This window comes from Sphaeramia orbicularis, chromosome 6 (genome assembly GCF_902148855.1).
Source record: "Sphaeramia orbicularis chromosome 6, fSphaOr1.1, whole genome shotgun sequence".
Classification (NCBI taxonomy): Eukaryota; Metazoa; Chordata; class Actinopteri; order Kurtiformes; family Apogonidae; genus Sphaeramia; species Sphaeramia orbicularis.
In genome coordinates this window covers 29,601,799-29,618,814 of record NC_043962.1, presented here as the reverse complement: position 1 = coordinate 29,618,814, position 17,016 = coordinate 29,601,799, and the positions used below count along the sequence as shown (strand labels likewise).

Sequence of the window (17,016 nt, the reverse complement as noted above, 5' to 3'; positions counted from 1 at the left end):
CTAGAGATGAGAAAAATACACTTGCTAAGATTTTGATTTTTTTCAGTGTGTTTGCATTATTCTCAGTAGTAGAATACATGTGCCAGTACAGGCAATATGCAAATACTCCATTACAAGTTAAGGTACTGCATGAAAAAGCCTACTCAAGAAAAAAAAAAAAGTATTAGCAGCAAGTATTTAAGGTAAAAGTACCTAATGTGACTGATACATTATTGTGTTGCTGGCAGTTAATGTTGCAGCAGTCGGTTTAGATCCAATCTTATGTACAGGTGCACCAGATAAAGCTGATGAAGGTGATTTTTGGGAAAAGAAAGAAGAAAAAACAAAATTCTTATATGAAAATGTATTTTTTCTATTCTTTTGACTTTTGTGAGACACTGAATGATTTAGAAATTCATGTAAATTAAATCCTATGTGAAGTTTACTATTTGATGCAGATGTCAGCATTAATCATCTAACAATTACGCATGCTATTGTTTCAGATCAGGGGCGTCAAACTCAGATCCTCCAGGGCCAATATCCTGCATGTTTTAGATGTTTCCCTCTTCCAGCACACCTGACGGTCATTATCAGGCTTCTGCAGAGCTGGATGATAGGCTTATCATTTGAATCAGGTGTGTTGGAAGAGGGAAACATCTAAAACATGCAGGATACCGGCCCTCGAGGATCTGAGTTTGACACCCCTGTTTGATTTTTCCTGGAAACACAAAAAATTGAGTACTTGAAGATTTAGAAAGAAAAAAAGGAATTTTTGTCAAAAAAAAAAAAACTTGGTCATTTTAGGACAGTGATGACATTGCAAATGCGTGATTATTATTACCGTATTATCCATTGTGTAAAATCATCAGCACAGTAAGTGTAATATTTGCTCCTGAGATTTAGTGTCAGCGTGATGTGGCATATCCTCCTTAGACCCAGGAAAGAAGAGGTTTTTGACATTTATACATTAAGTAATTCCCTTTATTGGAAACAGCATGATGCAACATTTTTTTCAGATACATTTTTAAAAATATTTTTTCGTATGGTATATCCTTTGCAGTGAGTGCTCGTAAAGCTGTCAAACTCTTGTCCACCACAGAGGACGAAAATACTTTGCTGGGTCTCAGGAGGATAAAGTGGAAATACTCAAGTAAAGTGCTTCAAATAAGCCAGGATTCATCACTGATTCTTTGTTCTTTTATGTGCAGACACTGGGATCCCAGACCCAGCTGCTCGTGTCATCACCACAGCAGCCATAGATGTGCATTTGCCCAACAACCCCAGCCAGCTTCCCTCCTCTTTGGTGAGTGCAGATGCAGTAACATCTGGCCGTCTGCAGCGGACTGGCAGCTCTGTCAGCGAAGCCTCCACAACCACAGTGTCCCGCACCAGCTTCAGCGCCCGCCAGCACAGTATCAGCAGCCACACGCTAGGATCCACCACAGACTGCAGCTCTACAGTGCGAGAGGCCTCCACTTCCACAGACTACAGCGATCAGCGCTGCTACCCCCCACCCTACAGCAGTCCTCTGGCCCTGGGCACGCAGCCACGAGGGAGTCCCAGCGCTGTGGTGCAGGAACTTCTGTCCTCTCTGTCTGAGGACTCATGTCTCACCCAGAAGGGCCTGGACCCTGTAAACCTTAAACCACCCAGTCCAGCAGGTTCCACCAAAACCAGCCCCGAGCTGGAGCACAGGGTTAACATCTACAACAAGAGGAACCAGGAGAGTCGAACTGGACTGCATGCCAAGCCTCTCATCCATCTGCAGGGCAATGAGGCTTTTCTAGAGGAGAAGTACAGGATGATGGAGCCAGTGGAAGCCCCAGTCAACAGATTCTCAGAGACATAAGACCGTCCATGACATGTAGAGCTTCAAAGGACTCATTCTTATCTCAGACGCAAAAATTGACACTCTTAACTCCCCTTGTCGGGAGTCATCGGCACATCAGCTGTATCTGCCATCCTACTTTTACTGCTGAAACTGAGTGGATGAACTTGCCAGAGCAGCACAAACAGAGAACACGAAGGAGGCAGACTCTTCATCAGGCATCACTTATCAGGAATTGACACTAACAAAAAACGCTTTGAGTTTTTTGAAAATTTTACCAAAAGAAACCAGCATTTTCAGACATCTGGTATATGTTCAGAAGGCTTTTGTTGTGGTATGATTTCTACAAGTGATATATTAGGAAGGAGCTGGTGCTGAGGACTTAGTTCCTCTGATACACTTTGTAAGAATTAAGAGATGCTGGGCTTATATTTCAGAGGAACGCCACAAACTATTACTGGTTCCAAAAAGGCATGAATCTATCACAAGTGCAGGTGTATCAGCTCAATCAGTCATGTGTCTCAAAAATCACACATACCAGTCCTCTTTAATGGGACTGCTGCAGGGTCCATTGGATCAGCGTTGAGATTATTAGGTTTTATCTCACCTTCTTTCTTATCTTTGTCTTTCTATATTAGCAATGTTAACATTTTTATCTAAATTCTATTGATGGAAAGTGTGTCGTACATTTGATTGGTGGATGATTCAGGTACCGTGCCTGGAATCTGAAAAAAATCCAAATACAGCATGTCCCTCACGCACCAAATTGATTGAAAAACTTACCTGCTAATGATGGATTTACTATCATGTAAGTCAAATAAGAAAAACATTTTGGAGATTTTTAGTGTTGGGATGCTGTAAATATTTCAGAATGGGTTTGGTCATTATTATCACAGCCAAAAACAGTGAGTGACTTGAGATGGGGCTACAAGAAAATGCTGCTAAAAGCAAGTTTCATAGCATGAACTTCCAAGATTTGCGTCTTAAATATTGCAGACTAACCCTGTTTCTTGTAATGTTAACAGGCATTTTCTATCTTGATCAACTGAAGAGGGCTTTGCAGTTGGAATCAAATAAAGGGTAAAAATGGCAAACGAAGAACAGCAGTCACATGTTGTCAATTTAATGCCTTTTGTACCAGACAAGTACAGCCTGAACAACATCTTACAGTCAGCTACAAAAGAGTTAAGGATCCAGAGACAAGCTTACTTAAACATAGCAGAAAATTAAATACAAATTACAACATTTGTTCTACCGGAGGAATAAAATAACCCCATCCTAAAGGTGAGTACAACCCTATTAATAGCCAACAAAAGATTGAGAGCGTTCTGTTTTCAGTCCGAGAAAAGATGTAGTGATGCACAGATAAAACTCCATGTCAGAAATCATTTAAGGCGGTGACTGAGAGATCTTGTGCTCATTCTGACTTCTTTAAACTGCGGATTTCAGATCGATAATGGAAGGTTTGTGATTCTGTTCCTCCTCACTTGCTCAGCGCATCAGTCATCTCAGGAACAGCCTAGGGAAAAAACAGTGCAGGGTAATGAATGTAATGTTTTACAGTAGTAATTATTTCCATTTAAACACAATATGCAGTTTCTGCAGCAAGGAGTATCACAAGAAACAAAAGATGTAGTAAAGGATGATGGGAAGAGTTGTTTTTATTGCTGCTGCAGAATAAAATTTCTCAAGTAACGCATTATTCGATATGAAAGCTGTATTAAAATTATGTTCTGTGAAATCTATGCACATTAAGTTATTTCATTCTAACAAAATGGCCACTAGAAACATTAAATGTTAATTCTACTAAAGGGTTTATGATGCAATTGACAGATGATTAAATGAAATGGACAGTTAGACTGAGCACAATTAAGCATTTCACTGAACTGGAACATTACTAGAATCATTTTTACCCTCGCCGCAGGGTATTGCCGTCTATGTCTGTCTGTCTGTATGTGCAAAAACTTTGGCGTAGACTGAAGGCTGAGGGTTTTAAAGTGTGGACATGTTATGCTATACAATGCAGGGTTTTTTCTAGGCTTGATGTTATAGTGTCTTAAATCTTTTTTTGCATAATTTTGGGCTGACATTGTTAAAACAAAATAGAAACGCAAAACAAATCCTCAGACAAGACAACACACAAGTCAACACACAATTCCAATTTTGCTATTAACAGGCGATCCTCATTTCTGAGCAGCTTATGTCCAGAAAACAAAGACACCTCAGGGCTAATACAGTATCTTTTCTTTCAAGTGTCAGAGGAATTGTAGTTTTTTTTTGTTTGTTTCTTAAGGTTATGCGCTATCCATAGGGCAAATGTTAACAAGATAAACATAATGCAAGCCCTGTCATGTTTTGATATTTTAATGTGGAAATGTCATATTACAGCTTGCAATTGTGAAGAAAATGAAATCCCAAAGCTTTTGTGGTTAATATGAGGGAAAATTGTTTAAATGGCTCTTGTCCAGAGTCGGGAAACTGAACTCAATCGTCAGTCATCGTCTAAGTTGGTCTAAGGTATCAATTGTCCATTTGAGGAAAACGTAGAAAGCCCATCCATTTTAATTAGCTATTTGAGGAGTGATCACATGTAAAGTGATCTCACACTGTAGGTCACAACTCTGCTGCCACTACCTATTATTGCTAATCACTTCTGCAGACTTTGTCGGGACACCTGGGCTGCTCATGCACTACCGAAGGACTAAATAAAACATGACCAACAGGACACACATGAAAATATAACCTTCTAGCCTTTCACGTGGAGCACCTGATTCTAGCGTTAGTCGTGCCAACACGCCTGGCTCACTATCCCCTTGTACCAGCTAAACACAAGAAAGCAACAAGGCGTGTAAACGGCCTGGCACATACAAGCAGGAAACAAAACTGAAGCCTACTGATGACTTTTTATTATGCCCTCTGAGTTGCTAATGTGTTTCTCTCTTAGCGGTACGCGCCAGACACAACTGTCGTCTGATTAATTCAACAACTTAATAATTCAACAGCAGCACATTTCCATTAGGTGGAATAAGGCGTCGTGCAAAATTTATCAGCGAGAAAGCAAATGTTATGTTCTGACTGTCAGTCTATGAAAACATCCACTGCAAATGGAATGTGTAGTCTCTGTCTCGCTGCTTGGGTGTTTTCAACTGTAAGATCAGTGATGGGTTAATGTCAATTCTAGCACCTACCTTGAAAAGATCAGCCACCAATCCGTAGTCAGCCACCTGGAAAATGGGAGCCTCTGGGTCCTTATTGATAGCAACAATGGTCTGAATAATGAAAGAACGTGATAATGTTAACTTAATCTTACATATTAACTGTCTTCTGCTTAATAAAAGGGGTAACGCTCACCTCAGTCATAATGTTAAATATCGTAATAAAATACCAAATGGGAACCAGATTAATATTTATTGGTGCCACAGTGTCTGAGGAGAGGTACTGTTAACTCAGATCTGCACTTTTTGTCTGTTATCTTTTGTTTTAGATGTAGCAGAAACAGTGGGAAGAAAATTGAGAACAGGGAAATACTTTTGTGTGGCTCCAACATTTTTACCTTGCTATCTTTCATTCCAGCTAGATGTTGAATGGCTCCGGAGATACCAACAGCAATGTATAACTCCTGTGGACATGAAGACAAGACATCCCGACAAGTGTTACTTGCTTGTAGACATGAAGTGTAATCTCAGCACTGTGGAAAAGGTACACCTTTTCTGTGGTACGGTAGAGTAAAGGTATAATGACCACAAGTGTGTAATCTATCAGAGGGCATTGAGTAGAGTGCACAAAGGGTCAGCCATCCTCACAACTACCTGAACAATTTCTGACTGTTTGTCACAGTGTTTATAAAGAGTTCTTATTTAAGGAGAAAAGGCATGTAATTATGAGTGTCCACAAACTGCTTAAAAAACACTTAACAAACCAAAAACTGAATTTATTGTGAGGATATTATCTTGCAAACACATACGTAAATAAAAATGTGCAGTAATATAGTTAAATTGGTTAACACATTGGGTGAACAAACATACGGGATTTAAATTATATTTGATTAACTTTGCCAAATTCAACAAGCTTCTCATAACATTTAGAAAATCGAATTTGGACAGTCTGGCCTGGTCTGAGACTCTCACTGACATCTACTGTACTCTGTTATAATGGATGAGCTAAATCATTTAGGAGCCTAAATGTGCCATCAACTACATTTTGCAGGACCTAATTTGTGGGTAATCACAGCTGAGGTGGCTGAACTGAAAAACGTAATGGGAAGTTAACCTTTTTAAAAGGCAGAGCGGCCAGACTGATGATACAGAAGTGCAGCCACGTTGTGTAAAGGCAAAAGCAAATGATGTTTGTCAAAAGCCAATGAGGTCAAGTGTAGAACATTTGGAAAGTACTGAATGAAAACACTGAATAGATTATTTGTTTGATCTGCAGCATACAGTGAACCAAATCCAAATAACTACTTGGGGAGGAAAAAAAAAAAAAAAGACTTACCGGTGCCACAATTTTGCCCGTTTGTCCAACCTGCATGTCATTGGGCACATACCCAGCATCCACAGCAGCTCGAGATGCACCAACTATAAAAGTAATATAATGAAATTTAAAGTCGACCCATTAAAAACAGGCACAGCAAATGAATAACTCAAAACAAGGTTTCTGCAAGTTTCAAAAAGTTAAATTCGAGAGGTTTTTAGACATTTTTTTTCTCTATTATGAATGCAATTTATATGCTGGAGCTCAACTTTGGCAAAGCTCCTGATATGAATGCAGTGCAATTTTGGATGATAAACAAGAGTTTGTTGATGGATTTTTTATGGTTGTTTTATGTTTCTCTAAGTTCACTTTACACCCACATTTTAGCATTTTCCATGAGATGATGCAGCAAGGTTCAAATTCACTATTTTCATCAGGCGTCAATCACTAAATCCAAATGAATTAGAAAGAAACATTGATGGTTTACGGCCTAAAATTCAAATCACTTTATCTTAGACCCTTTTAGGACCCACAGAAACCTCCATGTCCCATCCTACTAACCTGCAGCATTCAGTTTGTCAGCAAGATCGTAAAGCAGTTTGAAGTTATCGCCACTTTTCAAGCCCCGTCCTGAAAAAAAAAAAAAAAAAAAAAATTTCAACATGTGCACAACCATAAAATAATGACACTGACAAAGGTGACATTGCTTCACCCATAACTTGTAATATACACCACAAAACTTTTCACACCTCCTGACACCACCACCTTGGCACTGGTCAGCTCTGGACGGTCGCTCTTTGTCAAACTCTGGGAAATCCACTCAGAAACTCCAGCAGGTGAAGTTGCAGCCACTGCAAATAATAGATAAGAGGATCAAAGAGGACAAATGAGAAACAATAAACAAAATTTAACACATTCAGGTCACACCTTAGCATACACGATAGCAGATTCTATTATCTACATACCATCTTCTGATGTAGCACTTCCTCCCTCAGAAGCAGCTGCTTCAAAAGACGTCCCTCTGACAGTGAACACCTTGACTGGCTCATTACATTTCACAGTGCTGAGAGCATTTCCTACATGATAAAAAAAAAGTAGAGATATTTAATCAAAAGACTCTAAGTATCATTGTGAAAACTGTGTAGTGTTTTAAAGAACACCTCCAACACATGCATATAAATGTTATCTTACAGAATTTAAGATCAGACCTAAATTCATTGGTTGCTTCTTTTTCCACGACAATAGCACTTACCAGCGTAGATAGTTCTGACAAAAGTGTCTGGAGATTTGACCTCAATAATATCTGAAATTGGGGCAACATCCAACTTGGCAGCCACTCTAGGAAGCAGGTTCTGCCAAAAAAAAAAAGGTGTACAATGAGGGAAATGTGCAGAGACCATACTCATCTTTTACAGAATCAAGAATAAATAGAGGAACTGTAACAGTCAAAACTAATCGGAATTAAGGCAATATTTTGTACAATTTCAACATTTTAAGAGTTTTCCAAACAGATACATATTAAAGGCAAAACAAAAACTAATCTCTGACCATTTTTGCTGCAGTTTCAGAAAGTAAATGCATTTCAAAATATATGCCTCTAAAGTCAACAGACACAGCTGTTTCCTACCTTGCCAAAGGCAGATGCGCCAGCACAGATGTGGGTGAAGTTAAACTGCTTTTGTGTTGCCAAGACAAGTGGAGTTAACTCCTCTGAAAACAGAGAAAGAAGATGTTTTTGACTCAAAATGACATCAGGCTCTGACTACTTTCCATTATTGTCATGACTCCCTTGAAGATGTCCAACATAAGGTGATGACATATGATAACGTATACCTCGTGACAGCAGAAAAACTGCATCTTCTGTGTCTACAGTTTCCACATTGTGGAACTAATAAAGGATTATCTTATTGTAAACTGCTATATTGTTCATTTCACTGTTTTGCCAATCACACACTTTACAGTAATTCTTCTTGTCATTTGCACACTGCTTTGCATTGTTCTACTCTGATGAGATGCAGGAAGTAAATTTTCATTAACAAAATAACTATAAAAATGGAAAAGAGTGAGCCTGGCACAGAACAGAGCAATTTTAAACAGGAAGAGGACTCTGACCAGCTTTGACAAAATTAGGAGGTTGTACCTACAAGAAAAAATCATTTTCATAACTAAACCATGAACATGATTTAGGTATGAAAAGTCTGACACAGACCATAATAATATTATATATTTTATAAAGTATGTCACTACCCTCTTTCACTACCTACACATCAGTCTTATTGAACAAAACATAGCATGTCTAAGGATTAGAACCTTAAAAGTAAACTCAAGCACTCAAAATGAATGCTTGACTCGGACGTTTGCAAATATTGTTCAACTTTTAATGAAAAATGTTCATGTTCTAAACAAAAGAGGAAAAATACAAGGAAGTGCCTCTTATTTGTCAAGCACTGTATATACAAGATGTAATAAGTATTGGGCTATTCCATGTCACCATTTTACAGCCATTTTTATTGTAAAGCATCTTTGAGTACTAAGAAAAGCGCTGTATAAAAACCAATGTATCATTATTATTACCATTATTATTACATAAACTATTCATCCAATGGGTGAAATGCACTGTTACCTAAATATGAAATGATCTGCATCAGGAAATGACATTTTGGCCAAATAGCTCAGCCCTAGTCCAACAGTTGTAAGATGTGACTGCTGAAAATATGATTACTTAATAACAAAGAAAGGGTAAATTCTGTACTCTTTGCTAAGTGTCAGAAAATTGATAAATACATGAAAAATTTCTTCTGAGTTACAGACCTGGCAAACTTCCTTTGTAAGAATCATGCTGGGCCACGAGAACCTTTTTCACTCCCTGAACCTTGCTGATTTCCTCTGCAACCTGAAAAGATGTCAGCAAAAACATTTAAGGGGTGCAAGTTAGCCCTGTATCATATCAATGTTAATGTGCCTATACACTAACCAGGCAGAAAGCATTTTACTCAAATGGCTCAAAAATGGGCCGGATGTATCAGTCTCAACAGTCCTTACTTACTTTGGCACAGTCTGTTCCTGCAACCAGACAAGACACCTCTCCACCCAGTTTACTGGCAGCAGTGATGGCATTGAGTGTGATGGGTGTTAGTTTCTCATTGTTGTGCTCTGCAACTACCAAGGTGCTTTGAAACCTTTGGAGGATGCCAGTCTGTTGGGGAAAAGGACAGTATACATTCAACCAAATGCTTAACTTATTTGAAAAGGATGTCCATAATTAATATTTTCTTCTTATTAACGTTTTTCATCATATTGCCTACATCAGAGTATCTTCACTTAATCTACGCAGGTAATTCTGAGTGTACACGTAGATTAATGGGCATCAACGTACAGTGCCACCTAACCTGTTGCATAAGGTTCAGTCACCTCAACAGGATAAAACCAGACTCATCTGGACATTATCAGTTTATAAAAGGTCATCCGAACAAAGTTTAGTACGTAGTAAAATTTAAAAAATGCTACGTGTAATACTTGCACTGTAACATACTAACACTCATCTTATGTAATATTTGTTTGGGGTAACATCTGCAGCAGCAATGACAGTTTCGTAACTGTTTATTATTACGACGTTTCATAACTCTTAGGCTAGCTAAGCTAATACCAGTACACAACTAACACGACCGCAAACCTCTTAGCTTTTCCTGTTACGCTACAGAGTGATGTGAATCATGTTTCTGTAATCCCAAAACTAGGATAACTTTTACTGATTCACTCGTAAGTGTCACTCAAAGCTGCCCCGTGGCTTCTGGACCAAAACCGCTAGCATGCGTGTCACTAGCTATAGCAAGTTAGCAGCTGCTGAAAAAAAGCATATTTGCAAAGCGACAGAATTTACCCAGCGCTTTCATCTTCAGAGGCATATAACGTCAGCGTGCATTGCTATTGAATTATCAAAATGTCTCTTACCAAATGTTTCAGATTTGTCTTAGTGAAAGCTCTGTTCATCTTGACCCCTTCAAGCTGTTTCTTCTTCTGCTGCAAACAAAACTGTGCCAAAGGTCACCTGACGTTTGTGTAATCCCACTTCTCGCGAGAAAACGCCGCGATATCTTCCGGTCCCCGTTTTAATTTATTTCAACACAGTAAATAGTTTTGGGGGAATATACTCTAGCGGGCCAATATTTCCAAAGCGTCAAGGGTAGGAATAATCAGTTAATAACAAAATAGACATTCGTTCAGTAAAATACTTTTGAAGACGCTCAGTATACGATCAAAAATAAAAATACAGAGAAAATACAGAGTATGACAGAAGAAAATGTGCTGACGTCTCTCTCTCTGATGTTCATTATTAATGTTATTTAAATGATATTATAGTATTAAATGGACACAAAGGATTACCCTTTTGCGATAAATCTTAAGAAATTGACAATTCACTCATTCAAAGCAAAGTTTACTTGACTGAAAAGACCCATTTCTGTCTCAGACATAAATCAATTGTACTGATAGACAGGTCTTTCAGTCTTAGACAATAATCTTTAAGTCCTCCAGCTTGAAGTTTTTTTTTTTTTTTTTCTTTTGTGATGAGATTTCCATCTTACTACTGGTATCCAAAAGTGTCTAATCTTTTTAACGACACAACTGTTTCATAAATATGAGAAGAGTCTGAATAAATATTCATAGTTACACACATGTTTTTTTTAAATCAGTTAAGCCCGAATAAAAAACACGTTTTGTTTGTATAAGGAAAAGCTTTTTTGTTTCAATTCGAATTTAAGTGAAGGCTGAAAGAGTAAGTCTACAAACCATTCCGCAGCATGTGAATTCTAAAACATTTGATGTCATTTGATGCAAATTATAAAAATTAATGAAATGCAAGAAACATTTCCTTCATTCATGGGTATACCTTAGATACGACATGGCAAGTTTCATTAAATTTTCTTTAATAATAGAGTCACCTAACACCCCTGAGCACTTTTGTCATGCAAAAGATATATATCTATATCTATATCTATATCTATATCTATATCTATATCTATCTATCTATCTATCTATCTATCTATCTATCTATCTATCTATCTATATATATATATATATATACATATATATATATATATATATATATACATATGCAAAATATGACTAGAACCAACTGGAATTTGTCAAAATATAACATATTATACACATTCTCCTATTTATTCATCCATTCATCAGATTAAATACAATATTAGATATTTACACATAGATCGTAATACGTCATGGAGTCTCATATTTAAGTCTATTAATTATTTTGAAGGATTTCCGTCAGACTATCAAATGTACTGTGATTTCATCCACCAAATATAAAGGTCTGTCAAATCATTGTTCTGTGGATCTGAAATGAACATGATAACTCATCCAGTAGAGGGCTCTCTCTTTTTTTTTTTAAACTTCAGTCGACAATAAAGGCTATAATATTTAATGATAACGTTAATAACAGTCAAATTAACCAGTTATTCAAGATATGCAATAGGTTGTTATTTTTATTTTATTAGAAACAATATTTTTGAAGGAAGTTTCCAGTCATAAAAAGGCTAAAACTGTCAGATGGGAATCCTAATGCGACTATATGCATCTAAACGCACGCATATTTTGCAGAAAATATTAAAGAAAAGAGAAACAATATCTATTTTTATGCTCGGGTCTTATATAGTCCTTGGCCTCATTTTGCAGGTTAAGAGGGAAACCTGTTTTCACTATGAGAATGGAGGCGTCCAGGTAGACCTCTGCGCAAAAAACATTAAAAATCCTCTGATAGTCAGTCCAAGAAGTCAAAAGGGGAAAAAAAAGAGCATAGGCGATTTGCATGGCACCCTCTCCCCGGGCCCACAGAGGTCCAGGTTTGCAGACGTCACTGGTCGAGGATCTTTGTTTTCTCTCCACCTCTCGGTGGAGGAATACAAGTTTATCACCCAGCAGGGACGGGACGGTCTCCTCTGGCGCTCCTCTCCCGTTTCTGTCGGTTTGCACTGGGTCATTTCTCCTGTATGGTGGATATCCTGCTTAACACTTCTTTCTTGGATGATATGGGGGATCATTCAAAAAGTAAGTAACTGACCGTCTGTTTACTTCGTCTTCATATTTCAGCCTCTTTATGGCGAGTTCTTTATCATGCATTGATGCCATTTTTGGAATCTATAGGTTAAGTCTTAAATTTTACTATTAACCGCTGAATTGATATTGAGAATAGAACAATAATATATGCAAAAGATTATAAATAGACCTGTCCAGGCAAAAACAAACAAACAAACAAAACAAAAACACTTTCCTGCTCCTATCATAAGTTTAAAAAATGTTATAATTCTGGTTTTCTTATTTAAAAGTGCACCCATGCAGCAGGTTATTTGCATGATATTTTTAGCTCCTACATTAATTCAAGAATATCATAGGAAGGACGTAGGTGTTTGTTGTGATACATGCACATTTTCTCTCCATAAGGTGAAAGGGTGAAGGGGGTTTAACAGGGATGTCATGAGGATTAAAAGAGCGCACACTATGTTGCATTAATGCATTCCCTCCGCAGAGAAGTCGGGAATCGCAATGTGTGTGGGCTGTGGAAGTCAGATACACGACCAGTACATCCTGAGAGTCTCCCCGGACCTGGAGTGGCATGCAGCCTGCCTCAAGTGTGCAGAGTGCAGCCAGTACCTGGACGAGACCTGCACTTGCTTCGTCCGAGACGGAAAAACTTACTGTAAAAGAGATTATGTGAGGTAAGAAGTCAGCAGCTTTAAGGATGTCTATGAAATACACTATGAGGGGATGATGCAAAGAAGACTAAAATTTTAAACTAAATTATATAAGGTTTAATACAAGCACCATATAGTCCACAGTGCGCAAAAGTGCACATAAATATGCATCTAATTCTGCAGAGTTAAACATATTTCTGCTGCAGGCATTTCAGTTATTATCTAATTGTAACCCATTAACTCACAGTCATTTTCTGTTTATTTGGCTTATTTTGTAATTGCAGTAAAATCAGATTAATTCCATTCATGGATCGCCACGTTTCCACACTCCTTTTTCCAGGTTATTTGGCATTAAATGTGCAAAGTGTAACATGGGCTTCTGCAGCAGCGACTTGGTGATGAGGGCCCGGGACAATGTGTATCATATGGAGTGTTTTCGGTGCTCAGTGTGCAGCCGACACCTCCTGCCCGGGGACGAGTTCTCATTGCGGGACGACGAGCTGCTGTGTCGGGCGGACCACGGCATGTTAGTGGAGCGGGCCTCCGTGGGGAGTCCGCTGAGTCCGGGGAATATTCACACCAGACCGCTGCACATCTCAGGTACAAGATTATTATTATTATTATTATTATTATTATTATTATTATTATTATTATTATTATTATTGATTGTCAGGGTTTCTTTTTCCTGAAATTATTTTTGAAGCTACTTTAAGTGTGTTACTTGTGCACATATAGGTCTATTTTTTGCAAATTATTTTTGAGACTGAACAGGCCTACATATGCATAACGTCCAAATGTCTGTGAAATTTGCTGCAACGACCACAATATAGCCTCATGCATTTGGTATTTCTTCAACCTCTACTAGAATCTGTACTTTTATTTGACTACTTTGTTCTATTTTTAAAAGAGGGATTTTATTTTTTGCATGTCTTTATTCATTCATTTAAAGCTCAGTAAAGTTTGGATTTCTTTTTCTTTCTTTTTTTTTTTTTCAACATTCTTTTTATTGAAGTCAAGGTGAACCAGAGTGGCAGTCATATAAGAAATAAACAATGCTTTTAGATTTTCCACCCAAAAAATAAAAATAAATAAATAAAAATAAAAATACCCACCCCATCCCTCAGTAAAAGTTTGGATTTCTTCTCACCCCTCAGAACCAGTCTCGGTCCGGCATCCTCCCCATCACCGGAACCACGTCCATAAGCAGTCAGAGAAGACCACCCGGGTCCGGACGGTGCTGAACGAGAAGCAGCTACACACACTGCGGACCTGCTACAACGCCAACCCCAGACCGGACGCACTGATGAAGGAGCAGCTGGTGGAGATGACCGGCCTGAGCCCCAGGGTTATCAGAGTGTGGTTCCAGAACAAACGCTGCAAAGACAAGAAGAAGTCCATCCTGATGAAGCAGCTCCAGCAGCAGCAACACAGCGACAAAACTGTGAGTCCAAGTGGGATTTTACAGTTTAGAAGTGACATCTCATCTCACAGGTCCATCAACACCTGCTTCTGATCCTGCAGCTCTGACTGTAATATTTACTACTTTATTCTGTGAGTCATCAGACTATACTCAGTCAGTTTTATTGGAGAGACATTTGTACTTGAAGGGAAAGAATCAGTTAATTTCAAGTTTAGTCATGACCTGAAGAAAGATTTCTGATATTTACAAATAAATAAATAAACAGAATTAAAAGAAAAATAAACAACATTAATGACAGTGTTTTGTCTATGTTAAATGTTATTCTATTCTGATTTATTGTATTTAATTAAATCAAATGTGAAGACTGATATATGTGTTTTCACAATTTTGGCAGAATTAGATCCAAACTATTTGACAAGCTCCTCATAAAAATATCATAGTTTCACATTTCTTCAAAAATATTAGGTTTTCTTACATTATACACATTTTTATGGACTCACTTAAAATTGTTACATTTATATTATATAAATATTGCATACATACATATATATATTTTACATTTAAAGTCTTCTTTATTGTGAAAATACTTCTCTGAGAACATGTAAGAATGAGGTTGTTGAGTGTTTTTCGTTTCCCCTGTAGAATCTGCAGGGTCTGACAGGGACCCCACTGGTGGCAGGCAGTCCTATCCGTCACGACAACACCGTGCAGGGGAATCCGGTGGAGGTGCAGACCTACCAGCCTCCGTGGAAAACTCTGAGCGACTTCGCTTTGCAGAGTGACCTGGACCAGCCCGCCTTCCAACAGCTGGTAAATCCACTCAGAACTAAATAACACTTAAAGCCTGGACTGAAATGATGGAATTCCAAAATTAAACAGAAAATAGAAGAATCACTTTAAACCCTTAAAGACCTAAAAGTATTTTTGTGTTGAGCTCCAGATGATTTTTTTCCTCCACATTATGGGTAATTTATCAACGTCTATTAAAATACTAACATCTACATTTTGCATTTTCAGTCTAAATCATGTATTTTCTTTTATTTAATTCACTGATCCTACAGATAAAATCATAAAATCTTAGAGTAAATTCAAAGTTCATAAACAGACAAAAAAGTGACTTTTTCACATCAAAACAAGCATCTCCAACCACTGTCATTTATCAAACATGGGTTTTACTGGTGAATCACAGAAGATGACAATATTCACACAATTATGGAGCCTCTGAACGTCCAAATGGATCATATCTGGTGACCGTGAAAAGATGACAAACTGCATTTTACCTGAATTATTTACATGTATTACTAGTATTAGTGGATCAACAGGTATTAAACATTTTAGATGAGTAGATGCTTTTGGTCACTGGAGGTTGTTTAGATCTTTTAATCTCTTCATATGAAGCAGATGATGGGCTCCAAACTGTTAAAACGTCACCTAAATGTAATAATAATAATAATCTGAAAGGCCAATCTCTGTTTCACTGAAGTTTGATGTATTTAAAGGACGCAGTTGTAGATCAACCTTTTTTTCTTATGTCAAACGTTTCTAAGCAACTTCAGGCCCCACGTGGAGTCAGCTGATCCTCTGACTGACTCCCATGAGCTTCACAAAACTGATAAAGTCATATGTTTTCATGTATTTTAATAGATAATAATCAAATACCAGCATTTTTATTCAACAAAATGAAGCCCCCCTCTCATGTTCTTTAATAAAAATAACTCCTGATCCTTCTCCTGTGCGCATTTACATAACAATTTGAGGACATATTTGGGTGAAAAGTTGATAATTGATGTAAAAAAAAAAACAAAAAAAAAAATGTAAAAAAAAAAATGTTTATTTTTTTTCGGGCAGGTGTCTTTCTCTGAGTCGGGGTCTCTGGGTAATTCCTCGGGCAGTGATGTGACCTCCCTGTCGTCGCAGTTACCGGACACACCTAACAGTATGGTCCCGAGTCCTGTGGACACGTGAGGCGGAGGCCCAGAGGTCAGCTGGACCCCCTCAGAGCCCCCATGAGCGCACCGCGGACGCGCAACAACGGACGCGCAAAGACCTCAATGACATTTAACGAAGAAAAAACAAAACAAAACAAAACAAAAAACAAAAAAAAAAAAAAACCAAGAGACTGAAGGACCAGGATAAGATGGATTATGCACGAGGATCCAGATTGTGACATGAGGATTGGGGGTGTGACTTTTCCCTTTACATAATTACATTACATTTAGCCCACTGTCTTGCTCAAGGACACTTCGGCAGAATGCACATCTGTTCATGGACCTTTTACTGGCGTTTTTTTTTTTTTTTTTCTTATGGGACACCTTACCGTTTATTATCATATTATTGCCTGAACTGGACATAACATGGAAAATGTGTTGTGGGAGAAAACACTTGAACCTGCATTGTGGACATCTGAGCGTTAATACAGTAGGCTGTTGATCCGGAAACCCAGAATACAAACTGTGTAGATGTGCATGATTTGTATAAGTTTCAGTATCGACTCTTGTAAATTAAGGAAACAGATGAGATGCGCCTTATTCGCGTTTCTCAAGAATAAGTTATTATTATTTATTATAAGGACAGACATAGCCGATCTTATCAATAAAAACAATAGTTCT

The 17,016-nt window shown here is 37.9% G+C and overlaps 3 protein-coding genes across 4 annotated transcripts in view; 2 read left to right on the top strand and 1 right to left on the bottom strand.

The window, feature by feature from the left end:
* tmem266 (transmembrane protein 266) overlaps window positions 1-2,542 on the top strand; it is a 29,999-nt gene extending 27,457 nt beyond the window's left edge. For both annotated transcript variants that reach the window (XM_030136198.1, XM_030136197.1), the window contains one exon: window positions 1,188-2,542. In XM_030136198.1, coding sequence (XP_029992058.1) covers window positions 1,188-1,828 — 641 coding nt within the window. In that variant the 3' untranslated portion in view covers window positions 1,829-2,542. The remainder of the gene's footprint in view (window positions 1-1,187) is intronic.
* A 372-nt stretch (window positions 2,543-2,914) lies between these two features.
* On the bottom strand, window positions 2,915-10,361 carry etfa (electron transfer flavoprotein subunit alpha). Its single transcript, XM_030136201.1, has 12 exons — window positions 10,229-10,361; window positions 9,324-9,473; window positions 9,089-9,170; window positions 7,905-7,987; window positions 7,530-7,629; window positions 7,243-7,353; window positions 7,027-7,128; window positions 6,839-6,907; window positions 6,299-6,381; window positions 5,361-5,426; window positions 4,996-5,076; window positions 2,915-3,326 (listed from the first exon to the last, which is right to left on the bottom strand). The coding sequence occupies exons 1-12, from the start codon at window positions 10,265-10,267 to the stop codon at window positions 3,291-3,293; spliced, it is 1,002 nt and encodes a 333-aa protein (XP_029992061.1). The 5' UTR covers window positions 10,268-10,361; the 3' UTR covers window positions 2,915-3,290.
* Window positions 10,362-12,216: 1,855 nt separating this feature from the next.
* Window positions 12,217-17,016, top strand: isl2a (ISL LIM homeobox 2a). Its single transcript, XM_030136820.1, has 6 exons — window positions 12,217-12,343; window positions 12,822-13,011; window positions 13,328-13,587; window positions 14,142-14,428; window positions 15,050-15,217; window positions 16,256-17,016. The coding sequence occupies exons 1-6, from the start codon at window positions 12,286-12,288 to the stop codon at window positions 16,370-16,372; spliced, it is 1,080 nt and encodes a 359-aa protein (XP_029992680.1). The 5' UTR covers window positions 12,217-12,285; the 3' UTR covers window positions 16,373-17,016.

Coding starts and splice junctions, on each gene's coding strand:
- etfa (XM_030136201.1), bottom strand. CDS start 10,267: ATGAACAGAGCTTTCACTAAGACAAATCTGAAACATTTG. Junction 9,474..10,228: donor AGACAAATCTGAAACATTTG/GTAAGAGACATT, acceptor TTTCCCCAACAG/ACTGGCATCCTCCAAAGGTT. Junction 6,908..7,026: donor CAAGGTGGTGGTGTCAGGAG/GTGTGAAAAGTT, acceptor TTTTTTTTTCAG/GACGGGGCTTGAAAAGTGGC.
- isl2a (XM_030136820.1), top strand. CDS start 12,286: ATGGTGGATATCCTGCTTAACACTTCTTTCTTGGATGATATGGGGGAT. Junction 13,588..14,141: donor CAGACCGCTGCACATCTCAG/GTACAAGATTAT, acceptor CTCACCCCTCAG/AACCAGTCTCGGTCCGGCAT. Junction 14,429..15,049: donor AGCAACACAGCGACAAAACT/GTGAGTCCAAGT, acceptor TTTCCCCTGTAG/AATCTGCAGGGTCTGACAGG.